The 15192-nt window shown below is 41.0% G+C and overlaps 1 protein-coding gene across 12 annotated transcripts in view; it reads left to right on the top strand.

Moving 5' to 3' along the window:
- The window catches only part of PPFIBP1 (PPFIA binding protein 1), a 172197-nt gene that overhangs the window by 108055 nt on the left and 48950 nt on the right, over window positions 1-15192 (top strand). For all 12 annotated transcript variants that reach the window (XM_029953376.1, XM_029953385.1, XM_029953384.1 and 9 more), the window contains 2 exons: window positions 2672-2753; window positions 5976-6181. In XM_029953376.1, coding sequence (XP_029809236.1) covers window positions 2690-2753; window positions 5976-6181 — 270 coding nt within the window. In that variant the 5' untranslated portion in view covers window positions 2672-2689. The remainder of the gene's footprint in view (window positions 1-2671; window positions 2754-5975; window positions 6182-15192) is intronic.

Below are 15192 nucleotides of genomic sequence, written 5' to 3'. Positions count from 1 at the left end.
GCTTAACCGACTGAGCCACCCAGGTCCCCCCCCCCCACTTCCTTTTTTTAATCGACGTGTAGGAATTCTATACTTTAAATACCATTGAACTAGACCGTCTATATATGACTACTTTTCTTTTTAATTTTTAAAAATATTTATATATTTTTGAGAAACAGAGACAGAGTGCAAACAGGGGAGGGGCAGAGAGAGAGGGAGACACAGAATCCGAAGCAGGCTCCAGGCTCTGAGCTGTCAGCACAGAGCCTGATCTGGGGCTTGAAACCCACGAATTACTTTTGACTATATGTATATATATGACTACTATGACTACTTTTAATTTGTTAAAGACATGGTTGGCCTTTCCATCCATCATTCTTTCAGTCTACCCTATTTAATTTACAGACCTTTCCATTTTTCCCCTTTAGCACCTACTACCTTTGCAATGTTACATATTTTTATTAGCTGTTTTACTGTCTTACCCTTCTTATTACATGCAGGATGCTAAGGTGTTAAGTATAAAGGGTGAGATTAGGCATTTATAAATATTTATTGCAACTTTATATTGTCATTTATTAAACAAAAGATTGGAAATTTAAAAAAACAACTAGTTCTTCACCACTTTGAAAACTACAGTCTAGGTTCTCATTCCTCCATGCCATTGCATTTGAAAGGCTCATCGAACAGAACAGAGAAGCAATTCATAACTACCTGTCATACTTAGAAAAAGCGTTCATGCTCTGTACAAATGCAGTTGCTACAAAGGTGAATATTTTTCTAATTTAGTGAGGTGGTGAGAGTTTTTCTAATATGCGCATTACTTTGTTTGATTAGCCGTCTTTAGAGCTGAGCCTGACGTGTCTTTGTGTTATTTTTATATGTATCATGGTATCTTGAGCCTTTGAAGTGCTGTTTTAAAATGAAAGGAAATGCAAGCCACTTAATTATGTGTCATTCAGGGACTGCATGGTCTTGGGCTTAAACTTTTATGTTCTAAGTTGTTCCTGAGGTTTGAGTTTTCATCCTGGAGTGTGATTATTAAATTTGCTTCTCACTTCTCTGGACTGTGTGGGGGAGAATTTGAGAACTACCTAAGTTCATAACCTAGCTCGTTAACCCCCTGACTTCTGGGTGACTGTAAACACATGTCTTGAATATTTTTGTGCTGTGGTTTTCCCACACAAAATGATAGTGATATTTTACAACTACTGAAGGTCAGTCAAGTCCTGTGAAATTCTTAGATGAAATCTCTAGAAACCAGGAAATCAAAGTAGTGTTTCACAATGATTATATGGCATCTTATCAAAATGATGCGTAGTGGAGAGCTGATCTGAGAAAACGTAAATATGTTTGGGAAGGTGAAGTGGTGAGATCTTGGAAATAGTGGGCAAAGTTTTCTTTTAAACAGTATACCCTTTACTTCCAATATATTTGCAACACCACAGTATCTACAAAGTAGCCAGGGCCTTACTTAGGCCTTTTGGGAGAGTTTACATGGATGCTTAGTCTAGTATCTGAAGTGTATTAATTAATATTGGAAATCACATAGTCTTGAGTTTTTCTTGTTAATAACCAATTTATTTGCCGAGATAATTTCAATTATATTTTTTCACAGGGAAAAGAATGAGTAGATTATGGCATAATTTCAGCAGAAACTTATTTTTCAAGTAGGATCAGATAAACAGAAATTTAGTATGTATTGGAGCACCTGGGTGGCTCAGTCGGTTAAGCATCCAACTTTGGCTCAGATCATGATCACACAGTTTGTGGGTTTGAGCCCCACTTCAGGCTCTGTGCTGACAGCTCAGAGCCTGGAGTCTGGAGCCTGCTTCGGATTCTGTGTTTCCCTCTCTCTCTGCCCCTCCCCCACTCATGATCTGTTTTTCTCTGTCTCAATAATAAGGAAACATTAAAAAAATTAAAAAAAAAAAAAGAAATTTGGTATGTATTATACAAGTCAGACCTAGATTAAAACCTGGTCTTTACTATCTATTGGCTGTGTTTCCATTGCAAAAATCAACAAACATTTTTGATATCATCTACCTAATGGAGACAGATTTATCCATTTTAAAGGGTTGTTGTCATGATAAAGGATTATGAATAATTTATGTAAATGTATAGGGAGCACTGTAGGCACTCAGTACATGGTAGCTGTTGTTATGTTACAGAATCCTGGTAGGTGTGTCTAAGTGTGTTTAGTGTATATGCTAGTAAACTCTTTTCATAGGAAGTCTTATGGTAAATCCTTATACGGGGGAAAAAAGCCAACCTTCTAAAAGCAGAAATTGGGTGGTGCTGGTGTAGTGAAAAAAAATCTGTCTCCGGTGCATTGCTAATGGCCCCCCAGGAAGTTTTCCATCAGTATCTTTGATGCTCTTCACAGAGATTTGAGCTCTGTACAGTAGAGTACAGCATGGAAACCTTTCTACTGGATATTAAACACCTTGAGTGCAAGAACCGAAACTTATTGTATTAACTGATCAAGCATGCACTCTTGCAGTACGGTAGACAGTGGGCCACAGCGTGTTAGGTGAGCCAGGTAGTTAAGCTGTGCCACTTTAGAAACTCTGTCTCCATAGATGCCTCTATACATGACGTCTAGGTGGGGTTGCCATTTGAAGTTGAGTTACCAAACCCGCCAGGAAGCACGTGTCATCTAAAGGATGTAATGGCGACATCATTGCTTTTTCAGCTCTTGGTCGATAACAACATGATGAGTGACGCAAGTGACATGCTGGCTGCGGCGCTGGAGCAGATGGACGGGATTATAGCAGGTAATCTGTGTCCTGAAAGGTGGCATCACCACATTGACTCTGCGCTCCTGGCTTTTTCATTACAACGCTTTTATTACCTTTCTGATCTTTTATTTTCATGTATTGGCTGCCTTTGGATTTCCCGTAGTTGCATCTTGGTCCCTCTTCTCCATTTTATACCAGTATTATTCTCAAATTTTATTTTAAAATGTCAAATTCCATTTCCATTCTAGGTTTCTGACTCGAGGATAAAGAAACAGCATCTCATGAGATTTCGGTGCCGGTAGTCTGTGGACCACCCTTTGGGGGGATACTGCTCTACCCTGTATCCGCGGAAGTTCTGATCTGTTCCCTGATTACTTACCCACCAAGGACTCTCACTTTCTATTTACTTTCTCAGTTCTCTGCTAAGCTCTAGATCTCTGTCTCTGCCAATCAGGTTCTCCTTTGAAATAGCCTATATGCACACCTGTGTCATCATGTACAGCTTTGAGCTCATTGTCTTTCCTCAGAAACCCCTCTAGTAGCCTTTATCTTGTCTAATTTCATAATCTTCCATCCACACTGCTTCCTAAGTAGAAATTTAAGTCATTCTAGGCGTTTGTCCCTCATTGTCCCTATTTAGTCAAGTTCTATCCATTCTGCCTCCTTTCTGCCATTCCCTTTCGTCCTCTCTAAAACCTGCCCTGTCTGTGCTTCCTCTGTTTACTTTGTCCAAGTAACCCTTGCACTTGATGTTCTTGGGGCTCTTGCTTTTCTGCTCTAGTCTGTCATTCTCTGGACCACCAGAATTTCCCTTCTGAAAGACAAATCTGGTTGCATTACTCCCTTGTTAAGAACATTCAGCAGTTCTCTAATATGGAGATGGAGCAAAAATAGTGTAGACTGTCACCTCCTTGTTTTCTCATCATGACCAAGGGGACTGACTTGCAGATGAACCCTTTCAGGCTCTTGTGGTCTCCCAGGGGTAGTGGCTAGCTAAGGTCTTATGTCGCACATTGTATCTTGTCACAGGAGAACTACTTTTATACATTTGGGAATCTAGTATAATGAAGAGAGGGTTGAATGGGGAAGTGGGCAGGTCATTCACCTGATGGTCAGGGTTAAGATGGCGTTTGGCTTCTGCTCCCCAACTTGAGCTGTCTTGGCCCCCATTGCTTACTTTTCTGGTCATAAATTTGATCCCGCTCTGTTTTAGTGGTTCAGAGAAACCAAAGGTGTTTTCCTGTCAGAGGGTCTTCTCTTGAGGGAAGTGGCATGTCACTGTTTGGCCTCGTTTGTATATCCCGGAGACCAGATTTCATAGCGACCTCCTTTGTAGATTAGACCACATCTTGAGTACTGTATTCAGTTCTTGGAATATCAGTTTCAAAAAGGTTAATGGTAAAACTTACCTAGAGAGAAGAGGTGACCGTGAAGGTAAAGAATTTAACAATCACATCTGGTAAGGAAGGAACTGGTTAAGTTTAACCTAGAAAAGTATATTCTTGCTCAGGGCATGATATATACTGTGAAACAGTTGAAGGACTGTTAGATGTCCTTCTCTGTCACAGTGTCAAAAAATATAATCAGAACCAATTTTAGGCTGTTCCCAGTGGTTATAATCTTATACTCTTAGTAGAACTTGAGTCAAGAGAAGTGGTATTTCTGGGACAGTAGTTGAGGCTTTATATTTCATCTACTTCATTAGATGAATGTATTTGTACCTTAGCCCTGGCAGGGCTTGAGGACTAACATTGGAGTTCTTAAGAAAATGACATTTCCCAGGTCCTACCTAACACTGAGTCCGTCAAGTAGCTTTGTGGGTAGGACCTGGCTGTATGTTCTCAAATTAACATCAGTAGTTCTCCTCCTCAGGTAGGAGGGAGGGGGGAGATATGACTACAAATATTTGAGGAGTATTTCTAAATGTGCATCTCTCTCCCATCCCCACCTGTTTTGTGATGGGGACTTAACAGAATGGGAGGGTAGTGTGGGCACATCTGTTTTTAATAATATTTCAGGTGATCCTAATGCTTAAAACTGCTGGAACAGGACATTATAGCCTATTTTGTTTTTAATACTCTTCTGTTCCACCCTTCCCAGACAGACTCTCCTCAATTTACATTTTTCTGGATTCTCCTCTCAGCCTTACATGGTTCCTGAGGGGATTGATTCAGAGGGTGATGTGAAGCATTTAGCATTGGGCCTAGCATATCAATCATTACCATTATTGTGGGTCAGGAGATTTTGGTCCAAATCATTTGGTCCGGTATTAAGCAATGTTGGTAGAATGGACTAACTGAAAGAGAATTCCTCTCCATACCATTGGAACTGATCAAGCTGTATAGCCAACTGGAGAGAGAATTTACACATTGGTTCACAGTTTTCTTCCAGTTAGTGGACATTCAGGTTAATATGGTGGTAGTCTAAATATAATAATTATTGATACTTAAACATAAAGCTAGTACATTGGTTGATAATATGTATATTTGATAGACCAGGAAATAAAAGTCAAAGAATGAAGACGAATATATATATGCATGCTTTCAGAATGGGCTGTGGGTTAGTTATGTGGTTTTTAAGTAGTAGAATGCTTTTTCTTATAAGTAACAGGAAACAAAAATGGCGGTAAAACTTTTTTAAAGCTGACATTAGCAAGAACATTTGATAGTAGGCTGCAAACAAAATCATGGGAAAAAATGTTTATATATGTGCTTATGCATATATACATATATACATATATATACATATATGTATATATGTACATATATATGTAATGCATTGAACTTCTCCAGAGTTTAAATTCTGGTAAATTACCTGGGAGTTGGCCCTGTTACTGTTGACATTATGCAGTTTCCACCTCAATGTGCAACTTCTTTGCAGGGAATTTCAAGACTTTATGGTACTTAAAATTTATAATTTCAGCTGTATCCAAACTGATCTACTACCTTCTTAGCGGAAGGTACCTTATTTCCACAAGGTCAGCACATCCTTCACCAAAGCCCATCACGTTCTTACCACACTACATGATTGGCCTCCCTATCAGGTATTTGATGGTTGATATTTACCACCAATTATGTGGTTTTTATTTTTGTACTAAGTGTCTATGACTTGGAAAGAGTTGCATGACTGAATTATTTTCTTTTTCTTGTTGCTTGTTTTGATTACTCCTTACTGTGACTGGACTAGCTTGCCACCCTTAGCTTTGGTATATTATCTAATATAAATCCTGTTGCTCTCTGTGATTCTTTTTTAACCTAGGTTCTAAGGCCTTGGAATATTCCAATGGAATTTTTGATTGCCAGTCCCCCACCTCCCCGTTCATGGGAAGCCTGCGAGCTCTGCACCTTGTAGAGGACCTGCGTGGGTTGTTAGAGATGATGGACGCAGATGAGAAGGAAGGCTTGAGATGCCAGATCCCGGATTCAACAGCAGAAACGCTTGTCGAATGGCTTCAGAATCAAATGGTGGGTGTCTGGCCATTACAAATCCCATTCTGTGAATCTTTTGTTGTTTATTTCACAATTTAGAACAAAGAATAGCGATTAGAACAAGAAAAAAAAAGTATAAGGCAGGAGGTTTGCTGTGATTTTTATCCCCTAGTGGATCTCAATTCTCTTTAAGGATAATTTTTTAGAGAGTGCTGTTAGTATACATTTCACGGGTTCCAGCAGGTCACCTCCTGATTTTGCCCATAAACGTGGGCTAGCTTTCACATTTTGCTTGGATGATGTGCTATGGCTTAAAACAGATAGTCCTCTAAGGGAAAGAACCTTGCACATAATAGATGCTTTCTCAGTAATGTTGGGAAGTTCACTGTAAAGGACCCAGTAGCAGTTCTAAATAAGAAGTAGGTGCATAGACGCCTCCAAAAGCAGCAGAGGTCGTCGCAGTGTTTGGTGTGAAGTGCCCTCTAGTGGTGAGTGGTGATCATGTCAGTTCCAGCGCTCAGTTCTGTGGGGCTTTAGGTGTTCTCATTCATTTGAACAATGAGGCCTCTTTCTTTTTACTTTTTTACCATAATTTTATTTTTTAATTTTTTATTATTTTTTATTAATGGTTTATTACCAAGTTGGTTTCCATATAACACCCAATGCTCTTCCCCACAAGTGCCCCTCTCCATGACCATCACCCCCCTTCCCCTTGCCCCCCTCCCTCTTCAGCCCTCAGTTGGTTCTCAGCATTCAAAAGTCTCTCATGATTTGCCTCACTCCCTCTCCCCAACTCTTTCCCCGCCCTTTCCCATGGTCTCCTATTAGGTTTCTCCTGTTAGACCTATGAGTGACAACATATGGTATCTGTCCTTCTCCACCTCTTTCTAAGCATCCGTCTCAAAAGTGGGTGGTGTGGCTGATGTGCTTTTTCCCTGAACACAGGGGTAAATACCATGGTGTTAATAGGTGTTGAACAAATATAATCTAAAGAATGACGCTAAAAATACTTAAAGGAGAAGACAGAAAAGGTGTTCATTTTGTAGGTAATACCACCTTCAGTGAAGGGAATACACTTTTAAAAATGGTAAAAATGATAAATTTTATGTGTGTTGCGCTACAACCAAAAATAAAAACATTAATGGCGTGATAACATTGAGGGTTGGATTATGTCTTGGTATTTACAGATGCAGATGCTGGAGACCACAGACCTGAATTTTGATTTTGGCTTTGATCCTTAGAAGCTTGTATGATTTGGGGAAAAGTTTTTAAGCTGTTTGTTTCAATTTCCTCATTTGTAAAATGAGTATGATAGTTTTTGGCAAATAGGATTGTGAGTCCCATGAACTAATGTATGATGAGTGCTTGTTTGTGAACCTGGCGGATGATTAGTCAAAAAAGGTAATACCACCGAATAGATTGTAGGGAGTAGAGGGAAGACAATGGGGTCCCTTTGCAAAGAGGGCAAGAGAAGGTTGGCTCCAATTACTAGTGGAATTAGGTTACACATTACTCATATGTAATTCACTTTTTTTTTCCTTTGGGGGAGAGAGAGAGAGAGAAAGACAGTGTGAGAGAGGGATGGACAGCGAGAGGGAGGCAGAATCTGAAGCCGGCTCCAGGCTCTGAGCTGTCAGCACAGACCCTGGTGTGGGACTTGAACTCATGAACCATGAGATCATGATCTGAACCAAAGTCAGACACTTAACCGACTGAGCCACTTAGACACCCCACTGTAATTCACTTTTTTGACAGGAGTACAGACATCTCTCAGACTGTGGAGAAGCTTCCACAGTATTTTAGAAGAACTTATTACTGGTCACATAATTAAGATTTCATTTAGGTTTAATGATAGCCAACTTGGGAGTCCATGTACTTAAGATTAATACTAATCTTCTCATTAGGGCAACTGGGGACTGGCAGTTCTAATTATTACTTTGCCTGGGCCAGGCGGTCCCCTGATTTCCTATAGGATACTGGTTATTCCTTCTCGGCTAATTTCTGCGGACTGTTTAATTGTTTCATATGATCAGAAGTTGGGTAAGAGAAAAGAAAATAGGAACACTAGTAGTTTGTTACTGATGAGGAGATATTAAATCCGTAAGAATGAATTTATTTCCGGGGCTCCTGGGTGGCGCAGTTGGTTAAGCATCTGGCTTCGGCTCAGGTTATGATCTCACGGTTCATGGGTTCGAGCCCTGCGTCGGGCTCTATGCTGACAGCTAGCTCAGAGCCTGGAGCGTGCTCCAGATCTGTATCACTCTCTCTTTCTGCTTCTCCCCAACTCGCATTCTGTCTCTCAAAAATAAATAAACATTAAAAAAGAAAAAGAATGAATTTGTTTCAATGAGGTAGCTGTAGCCTGCTAAACATGGACAAGTTTCTTTTAAGACTCAGAAGTTCCTCTTCTGTGGTAAAAAACAGACCTATTGAATGTGCCTTGTTTGTTCAGTTACTGAGGTGGAATTCTCTGTTTTGATTGTGAAATATTATCATGTTAATACAAATATCGATGGAGAATTACATGCTTTATCAAGCTCCAAGTTTAAGAGGGCAAATAGAAAAAATATGTCAAAAAAAATAAATTGGAAGAAAAAATATGTCAAACTGTTTGAGCCAAGCAATTAGTTTTGTTTACTTTAGGTCTAACTCAGTGAGTTGCCGAGAAGATTCTTACTGTGCTTTCTCCAGTAGACAAAGTTGAGGATTGTGACCTTGATCAGGTCACGCAATCCCGAAAGTATCCGGTTATTTGGCAGTTTTAATATGATGCATTCTCAGAATCAGAAATTACAAGCATACAGTTTTCGACAAGGCAGTGGAAGTGAGGCTGGTCTCGCTCCAAGTCCAGCTTCGTGGCGCACAAGATAAGGTGGAAAGTGTTGCACTGGCTTCTGGCCTGAGAAATCACAACACGTTTCTGTCTTAGTCCTACATTTAAAAAATAGGTAATATTGATTCTGAGTGTATCTTTAAAAACATTTTTATAACCGGTTTCTTAAAAATAAAAACACTCATGGGAGTACCTGGGTGGCTCAGTCCTTTTAAGGCTTGAACTCTTGATTTTGGCTCAGGTCATGATCTCATAGGTTCCTGAGTTTCAAGCCCCACATTGGGCTTTGTGCTGGCGGTGGTGCGGAGCTTGCTTGGGACCATCCCTCTCCCTCTCTCTCTCTCTGTCTCTGCCCTTCCCCCACTCGCACTGTTCTGTCTGTCTCAAAATAAATAAACTTTAAAAATATATAAGTAAATTAAAGCACTCTTTATTTAAAGAGGTCAGATGTGGGGCATGCTCTGCCCAGGGCTGCTGGCTGTTCTCCCCAGGTCCTGACGCTCAGCCCCCTGACCCCCTGCAGTGCTGCCATCCTTGGAACCCCCACTGCTCTCCGCCCAGCTTCTCTTTTCATGTGTGCCTCCAGGGAATGTTTCTTCAAGCCTTAGCAAACAAGGTACATCTTCAGATTGTGTTCCGTAGGTGGTCACAATTCTCTGAGTTATGCAGTATCTCACGGAGACATCCTAGCTTAAGTTCAAGCTGCCTTCCTTCCCCCTCTGGTACCGGGCTCCTGGTAGACTGCATGAACAGTGTCCACAGGCGCAGGAGGACACGTGGACCGAGTCAGCAGGATTCTTGAAAGAAGCCAGTGCAGTGTGATAAACTCAAGCTGCACTTTGGATGAAATCCCTGGCTACCGATGTTTGTTAGGATTGCATGGGAAGCGATTTATCTGTTCTTTAATGAAAGTGAGTTAAGAAAGAGTAAATGGCAAGAAAAATAGGGACAGTATTTTTCCTTGATCTTGTGTTAGCCTTCTCAAAGTAGAAGATTCTCTTGCTGTATCTGCACGCTGTCACATAGTTAGCTTTCAGCAAATATTGATTAAATGAATGAATAATGGGAGTATATGAATATTGTGAGCTACTAGAATAGGAGCTGGGCCTTACCTGCTAGGGCTTCATCTTCTGTTCTTCATCCTTCTTTAACTCAGAAGGCTTTTGCGTATTCTTGGGACCGGGATAATGTAGTCTCAACATAGACCCCTCTCCCTACTGTAGAACTCTGAGAACATAGTGGTGTACAGGAAAATACAGTGAGCAAGGGCCAGTGCCCGTCCTCCGTACTCAGGTAAGGTGTCTAAAAGACTGTCAGGAGACACTAAAGAAACGTGTCTCACTCACCCTGTGCTGTCTGTGGATGCACAAATAAGGAGCTGTGCATGCATTCGCTGTATAATGGCCTAGCCATTGTGTCTTGGCACTTGATAGTTTGGCAACAGAGATACCCAGATACTTCAAGGAAGGCTCCCTCAAGATATTTCTAATGAGACCAGAAGATCGGGCACTTGGCATCTGCTGTTCTTGCAAGTATTTGAGATGTAGCTCCGTGTTTGGAGTAGTGAGTCTTAGAAGCTGGCCTACCGCTGTGATTCTTCTCACCCCAGAGCACTTGTTTTTGCTCCAATTGGCTGTTTAGTTAAGAAGATGTTTTCTGTCTCTGGAAGACAAGCACTGAGAAAATTAAAACTCAAACATAAAAGCCATGGCCTGATTTTTGACCACATCTGCAGTCTTGGAAAGTACAGAGGATATTCAGGCCTATTCTGAGCTTCTGTCTTTAATGAACTTTCTGACGACATTGAATATACTGATGTCTTTTTCTGGGAAAGGGTCACATTGCTTTTTGGGTGCAACGAACTGTTTATGAGATTGATTTCTCCCTTTGGTTTTCTTTTTGAGCAGAGAGGAGAGTCTGGAACAGGGGCTTCCTAAAGTGTTGTCCCTGTTGCGTTGGCATCGTATTTCCTTTTTAAAGCTGCAGAAATTTCAGAGGGAAAAATAGATGGAGTGTTTCAAGATCCACTGAGTCAGAGCTACAATAGATAGTAATAGAGGCACCAGCCAACCAGAAGGAGTTCACCAGTGGCCCGAGTGGCAGTGGTGTTCCCCCAAGATAATTATTTATAGTGCAAGGAGAAAGCCTCACCCTCCCTAATACCATCATACTTGGTGAGAATAAAGGGGAGCAGAGTCCTGCAGCCTGGTGGCATGAGTTCCAATGTTATTGATACCATATGCTTTGATTCTGTGGACAGTAGCATGTGAGATGCCTTCTTGTGCTGTTGCACCCCTGTAAAATGTGACTGTGATGTTCATGGCTTTCAGGTCTTTCTCAATCTCTCCTCCTACCACAGTGTCTATAGAGAGCGGGTAACGAATGTCTACATGCAGTGATAGAGATGTAATACCGGACAGGATGCAAGAGGCCCTCGTGTGAGATATTTCCTTTGGTAGCTGGAGATAACATTTCATTAAAAGAGCTTTAGTGGGTTGTGCCTTGTGTTTTCTTTCTTGATACTGAATTTTTAGAAAATGCTTATTTCTCAGTGAGAGATAAGGAGGGTCAGAGAGAGGGGGACCAGGATCCGAAGCAGGCTCCGGGCTCTGTACTGACAGCAGAGAGCCTGATGCAGGGCTCGAACCCACTAACTATGCGACCATGACCTGAGCTGAAGTTGATGCTCAACCAACTGAGCCACCCAGGCTCTCTTTGATACTGGATTTTTAAAAATGTAATCATGAAATCAAAACCTGGATGGCAGTTTTTAAAATTAATTTTAAAAGTAAGTATATTGACTTTGGTGGATAGTGTGTGTATGTTATAGTACTAGTCTGACTCTTTCTTAACATTTCTTGTGCTTATAAAATTGAGCCGATTTTCTTTGACTCATTTTAATGTAGCCACTCACCATTGTGTTTTGGGATTGTTATATTCAAAATGAATTCTGTGCTACAACGTAAGTAACTATAATTGTGGCAAATATCTGCTTGTGTGTCGATTTTGGATTTAGATATGACAACAGAGCTCGGGAAAGAAGAAAGCAAAATGAAGGTTGGGGAGAAAGGGGAGACAACTGTACACAATTACAAACCAACACAACTAAGAAAAAGGAAAACACAGCATGATGCTTTCAGAAAAATAATGGGCAAAATGTTCCTGCCTACTTGGAAATAATATCTGTTGGTATTGTGTGGAGGGTAATATAAGGTTTCATCATGTTAGTCTCTACGTGTATATATATTCAAAATTTTGTATGATAAAACATTTTTTGAAAGGGAGGCACATGGGGCAAGATGCTAGTGTTTATTATATCTTTGTACTTGATTATATATTTCATAATTAAAAGGAAATTAGGGGTGCCTGGGTGGCTCAGTCAGTTAAGTGTCAGACTCTTGATTTTAGCTCAGGTCATGATCTCCTGGTTCGTGAGTTTGAGCCTCATATTGGGCTCTGAGCCTACAGCACAGGGTCTGCTTGGGATTCTTTCTGCCCCTCCCCTGCAATTGCTCTCTCTCTTTCTCTTTCTCACTCACTCAGAATAAATGTTTTTTAAAAAGGAAATTAATATTAAAAAGAGGAGCTTCTATTTAGGGGGTGATGGGTGAGGTATATTATGACTCTAATGTGAATTCAGGCAATTCATACTCCCAGGTATGGGTTCCTGGCTAACTCTAGGATTCTGTAATTCTTTAAGGAGTAGAACTTTTTAGACATTTCCCTCTCATCATGCCAGGAAAATCTGAGCTCCTTAATCAAAGTATCATTGTTACAGTCAGGCTGGATCCCCTGCCCATCCCTCCCCAGTGTCCCACGCCTGCCTCCACGCACACTGCTACGTGGCTATGGTATTGAAACCCCCAAGCTGATGCCAATTTTGACTTAAACTTCTGGTGGACTGAATGTGGTCAGTAAAGGGTTGCATCATGAGTTAAAGTAGAAAGAGTTATTTTGAAGGCATCTCTGGGATTTTGAGTAAGGTAATTTGGGCTCAGTGCTCTGGAGGTCAAATTGACTCAACACGAGTTTATACTAAATATGTTTTTAATTATATGCTCAGAATTTTATTTAAAATTTTTTTTAATGTTTTATTATTTACGTTTTGAGAGAGAGAGAGAGAGAGACAGAGCATGAGCAGGGGAGGGGCAGAGAGAGAGGGAGACACAGAATCCAAAGTAGGCTCCAGGCTCTGAGCTGTCAGTGTAGAGCCTGATGCAGGGCTCAAACCCATAAACTGTGAGATCATGACCTGAGCCAAAGTTGGATGCTTAACTGACTGAGCCACCCAGGTGCCCCATGTGTTCACAACTTTATAACAATCTTGGGAGAATCAAAAGAAATGTAAAACAGTTTTGCACTAAGGGATTGTTAGGAAGTATGTGACTAGCTATCATAAAATCACTAATAAACTATCCATGGCAGAATATGATGAAGCTAAATTGTGAAGGACAGGAAAAGACAGAGAGGGAGAAAAGAACATGGCACAACATGAGGAGGGACAGGAACTGGCTTTGAAAGATGGATTTGTAGAGGCAGAGAGAAATGGGGGGTGAGTAGAATGGTGGACACAAAGCCTTGGGGTAGATTTGGAAGGAGAACGGAAGGAAGTTCATTAAGGGGAAGGAATTGAGAATGGTAAGGATAGAGGTGATCATTGCAAGTCTCGGGGAAGCAGGAAATTAAGGTTCCAAAGTATACGTGGAATAATGAGCTTTTAGGAGTTAAGACTCAGTTTCCCAAGATTGGCAGAAGGAAAGATGTTGGAGATAGTATGTATTAGGCTTTGGAGAAGACGTTACACAAGGGAGTTCACGCAAGAGAGTCTCAGTTACAGTCCAGTAAAAAGGCTCTGGAAACACCTCCTAAACGTGGTAGGAAGAGACAGTGCAGACTTGAGGTTGACCTTGGAGGCCATACCAGGTCGTAGGGGAAACATGAATGAAAGTCTTGCTGAGATGTAAGAAGGCCAAGTTAAAACCAAGCGTCATTCATCTTTCATTCATCGATGTTTATCAAATACCCCTCATTGTCTGTTCAGCAGTCATTTGGTTCATCCTCACTGTGTGTCAGATGCAAAGACAAACGTACTCCCTGAGAATGCAGTTTGTTGGAAGAGAGGGACATATGTGTAACCAAGTCTAGCCTTGTCCATTCAGTGTGATGCCTGCTGTGATGAGGGTTCATGCAGAAGCTGTAACTGGCATGTGAGTGAACAGGTCATTCAAGGAAGACTTGACAGACCACACTCTAATTGAACTGGACTTTAAAGAATGAGGAAAGATGAGGACAGGGTGGGAAATGCTGTCCATGCAGAAGGAATAGAATTAGTGTGTGAGAGAGCATGCTGTGGTTGGTTTTGAGTTGTCTGGTAGGCAGAGCATGGGAATGGGAGGAAAAATAAAGGTGGTGGGGTATTTGCTCAATGGAATTTACCCCTCTAACATTTTTAAGGCAAAGGTAACAAAATCAGCAGAAATATAAATAAATGTGTGAATAGAATAGACCTTTACTTACTTGAATAGGTCAACACATGACTTTAAAAGTATGCAACTACTCCATTGTGGCTCTTTTGCTTTATTTTGCTATAATGGCTTTTAGTGTTTTTTAGAAAAATACTACTCAAGCATTATGAGCACTCATAAATATCAGTAGTCTAAAGAAGTGTGTGTTCATTGTGAGTCAATTTTTAGTAATTTAATTTTTTAAGTTTATTTATTTTGAGAGAGGGAGGGAGGAGTCAGGGAGGGGCAGAGAGGGAAAGAGAATCCCAAGCAGGCCCCACGCTGCCAGTGCAGAGCCTGACACGGGACTCTATCTCCCAAACTGAGAGATCATGACCTGAGCCAAAATGCAGAGTCGCTTAACCAACTGAGCCACCCCGGTGCCCGTAGTATTGTGATTTTAAGGTAATTTTGATACTGATTTTGCAACATCTCCTTTCCATATCATGCAGTAGCTTCACAAAACATTTGTAGGACTTGCCATAGAAACACTTCTAGCTTTTTTTTGCAACGGGTTTGCCGCCAGAGCACAGGTGTCGTGAAAACCACCGCTAAACTTCAACCAAAATGGGAAAGGAAAAGACTCACATCAACATCGTCGTCATTGGACACGTAGATTCTGGCAAGTCTACCACTACCGGACATCTCATCTACAAATGTGGTGGGATCGACAAAAGAACTATCGAAAAATTTGAGAAGGAGGCTGCTGA

Source organism: Suricata suricatta, chromosome 10, assembly GCF_006229205.1.
Source record: "Suricata suricatta isolate VVHF042 chromosome 10, meerkat_22Aug2017_6uvM2_HiC, whole genome shotgun sequence".
Lineage (NCBI taxonomy): Eukaryota > Metazoa > Chordata > Mammalia > Carnivora > Herpestidae > Suricata > Suricata suricatta.
The sequence above is the reverse complement of the archived record's forward strand: the minus strand, read 5'-3'. Positions and strand labels throughout refer to the sequence as shown.